This window comes from Seriola dumerili, unplaced genomic scaffold, assembly GCF_002260705.1.
Source record: "Seriola dumerili isolate Sdu_G_001 unplaced genomic scaffold, Sdu_1.0 BDQW01000417.1, whole genome shotgun sequence".
In the NCBI taxonomy this organism is placed as follows: Eukaryota; Metazoa; Chordata; class Actinopteri; order Carangiformes; family Carangidae; genus Seriola; species Seriola dumerili.
In genome coordinates, this window is record NW_019174672.1 from 436,720 (window position 1) to 440,253 (window position 3,534).

Genomic DNA, 3,534 nt, shown 5'->3' on the forward strand with positions numbered 1-3,534 from the left:
ACAAACACAAACACAAAAACAAAAACAAAAACAAACACAACAGCACAGCAAGAGACTCTCTCTCTCACACACACACACACACACACACACACACACACACACACACACACACACACACACACACACAGACACACAGACACACACACACACACACAACCAGAGCTACAAACATAAAATGATCCATCTGATATTTTAATCAATGATCAATAATCAATAATCTCAGTCCTTTTAAAAAAGGAAAAACAGAATTTTCTGAAATGTGAAATTTTCTTCTGAAAACTGAAAAAACTGAATGGATGAAAAATCAAACGTCAGACAGAAAATAATAAAAATAATAAATGTAATTAACTGTGAAACAAAATGTAAAAACTGAAAGTTAAAGTGACTAAATGTTTTTATTATTTTACCTTTTTAAATCTGTTATTGAATCTTATTCTCTGATTTTTCCTTTCAGCTCATCAGTCTGAACCGCACTCACCTGTACAGGTGCTGTACAAATAAAGTTTGACTGATTGATTGATTGATTGATTGATTGATTGATTGATTGATTGATTGATTGATTGATCGATCGATCTCCAGGAGTGAAGCAGATTTAATGACAGACTGATCATCATATAAAATATTAAACACACTGATCATCTCTCATTTTAATAGAGATTTACAGCTGTTAATAAAAGACTGGAGGTTTATGATGTATTAATATATGAATATAAATATAATAACAATAATAATAATAATAACTTTGTTATTATTGATAATAATAATATGGGTGTCAGGGAACAGGAGCGCTGTCCGTCAGCTCTGTGGTTTAAACAACAGACTTGAAGAAAAGACAAATGATCTGATCAGTTTGTGAAACGTAGGAAAGTGAGAGTGACGGTGTCTCAGTGATGATCAATACGTCTGATCAGTGAGGCTTCAGTCTTTAGTTTCAGCTGATGAACAAGTGATTGGTTTATTAATTAATCAGTATTAATAATTGATCAGTTGTTTTGTCTCAGATTCATTTTCCTGCTGAGGAAGGAAATGGAAAATATTTCGACTGATCGATTAATAGTTTTGAGGTTTTATTCTGTTGCTTTGTGTTTAATGTTGAATCTGTGTGTGTGGAGAAGTGATGGATGGACTGATGGTTGCAGCTGGACAGATGAGTACAGATGTTTACAGGTGTGGACAGATGAGTACAGATGTTTACAGGTGTTCACGGAGCTGCAGCTCAGTCTCCCTCCTCTCACTCACCGGCCTCGCTCTTCGTCTCGGCCTCGTCGTTGCTCGTCTTCATGGGCTCCTCGTCCTCGTCATTGCGCTCCAGGTCGATGTTGTCCTCGTCCTCCTCGTCCTCGCTGCGGTTCCTGGGCGTCCAGGTCATCTTGTTCTCCTTCTTCAGCCGCCGGCGGGCGTTGGCGAACCAGGTGGACACCTGAGTCAGGGTCATCTTGGTGATGATGGCCAGCATGATCTTCTCCCCCTTGGTGGGGTACGGGTTCTTGCGGTGCTCGTTGAGCCAGGCTTTCAGCGTGGCCGTGGCGTCCCGCGTGGCGTTCTTCCTGTAGGCGGGGTCTCCGTACGGGTAGGGCCCCAGGCCCCCAAACGGGTGGAAGTCCAAGGAGCTGGAGATGCCTGAGGACGGGTCGTAGCCTGGACTCTGGAACAGGAAACAACAATTATTATTTATGATGAAATTATTATTATTATTAAATTATTATTATTTATCATCAACATAAAAACAAAGTGATTTTATAAAAATTTCAAGGTCGGTTTTTATTTTTCACTTTTTAAAAAAAAAATATTTTCTGACTGCAAGACGTGTGAGTGTGTGAGTGTGTGTGTGTGTGTGAGTGTGTGTGTGTGTGTGTGTGTGTGTGAGTGTGTGTGTGTGTGAGTGTGTGTGTGTGTGTGTTTCTTGGCAGCTCTCTCTGAGCAGCAGCTTCTTAATCTTAATGGGACTAACGTGGTTAAATAAAGGTTGAATTAAAAACCAAACAGACAAACAAAATTTAATTTGCACAGTTCAGTTAAAACACGTCATTTAATCACATTCTGTGATATTTAATATTTAAACACAGTTCTTTAATTTATAAATGAATAAAAGATAAAATGTTTTCACATCTCTCCAACACAATAATATGCAGTTGAATTAAACTCATTTCTAAAGATCACAGAAACAAAAAAACATTGAAATTAAAAATCAAACGGATGAAAATAAAATTTCAGCTGCTGAAAAAATATTTAATGAGAAAAATAAACAATAATTTGCAACTGAAGTTTTTTAATTTAATGTAATTTTTGTTTAGATAAATGTTCATCTGCTCAGAAAAGACTGCAGCTGTTTTATTATTATTATCACAATTATTACCAACATTTACTCATTTATTTATCATTATTATTAATGTGTGGTTATTATAAACTCAATGATCAACACGTTCTCCAGTAAAAACTTCAATTCTTTCTCTGTAAAACTTCTAATAAATCATTTCTGTCACTGAAGAGACTTGATGATGAAACTCTTCTTTACAAAAACTCACTGTTTTATTTTTTTAGCCGTTAAACTTGACGACGCGGCTTCTCTGAGATTCTTTTTCGCGCCGTTTCGCTCCAGCCCTGACACCTGCTCATCTTCCCGCCTCATGAAGCAGGTGAGCTGAGCGGTTCCGACCCGGTGCGGACACTCACCACGAAGGAGTTGAGCGTGGCGGCGGCCCGGGGCTCCCCGCCGTACGGGAGGTGGGAGCTGAATCCGGGAGACGTCGCTGGTCCCGAGTACGGCGCGAAGGCAGAGCCCGAAGAGGAGCGGCCCAGCTCCTCCGTCCGCGGGCCTAAGATGACCCCGGAGCCGAAGGACGGGCAGGAGTGCAGAGCCAGAGACACGGACGGCTGGAAGAGGAAACCCTGAGGATAAGCCATGATGGCGCGCACGGAGCCGAACTACTGCGCGCGGGCGAACTCACATCGGAGAAGAAAGCGCGCGTCGTTTCCCCGGGACGGCGGGAGAAAGAGACGAGGAGGAGGAAGAAGAGGAAGAAGAAAAGGAGGGAAGAGGAGTTTTAACAGCGGAGCGCCATCCGGGAGCATCGCAGGTGGCTGCCCGTTCAGTTTGTGTTTCTGCTGCTGCAAGTTTCCCGCCGCTCCCGCTGCTGCTGAACTGATCACTCTGAACCCCGCCGGCAGAGAGAGAGGGAGGGGGGGGAGGGGGGGGGGGGGAAGAGAGAGGGAGACAGAGAGGGAGACATGGGGGAGAGAGGGGGGGGAGAGACGAGGGAGAGAGGAGGGGGGGGGGAGAGAGGGAGAGAGAGGGAGGGGAGAGGGGAGAGAGAGAGAGGGAGACAGAGAGGGAGGGGAGGGGGGGGAGAGAGAGAGGGGGGAGACAGGAGAGGGAGAGAGGGGGGGGGGGATAGAGAGAGAGGGAGGGAGGAGGGGAGGGGGGGGGGAGAGAAGGAGAGGGGGGGGAGCATCTCTCAAGAGAGATGGGAGACAGAGGGGAGAGAGAAGGGGGAGAGGAGGAGAGAGAGACAATCTCTCAGAGAGAGAGGAGAG

The 3,534-nt window shown here is 44.3% G+C and overlaps 1 protein-coding gene across 1 annotated transcript in view; it reads right to left on the minus strand.

Annotated features, from left to right (window-relative positions):
• LOC111233736 (iroquois-class homeodomain protein IRX-5-like) overlaps nucleotides 1-2,904 on the minus strand; it is a 3,860-nt gene extending 956 nt beyond the window's left edge. Inside the window, exons 1-2 of the mRNA XM_022761620.1 lie at nucleotides 2,674-2,904; nucleotides 1,240-1,645 (exon numbers count right to left, since the gene is read on the minus strand). Of these exons, the coding sequence (XP_022617341.1) occupies nucleotides 1,240-1,645; nucleotides 2,674-2,904 (637 nt within the window). The remainder of the gene's footprint in view (nucleotides 1-1,239; nucleotides 1,646-2,673) is intronic.
• Between the last annotated feature and the right edge of the window lie 630 nt (nucleotides 2,905-3,534).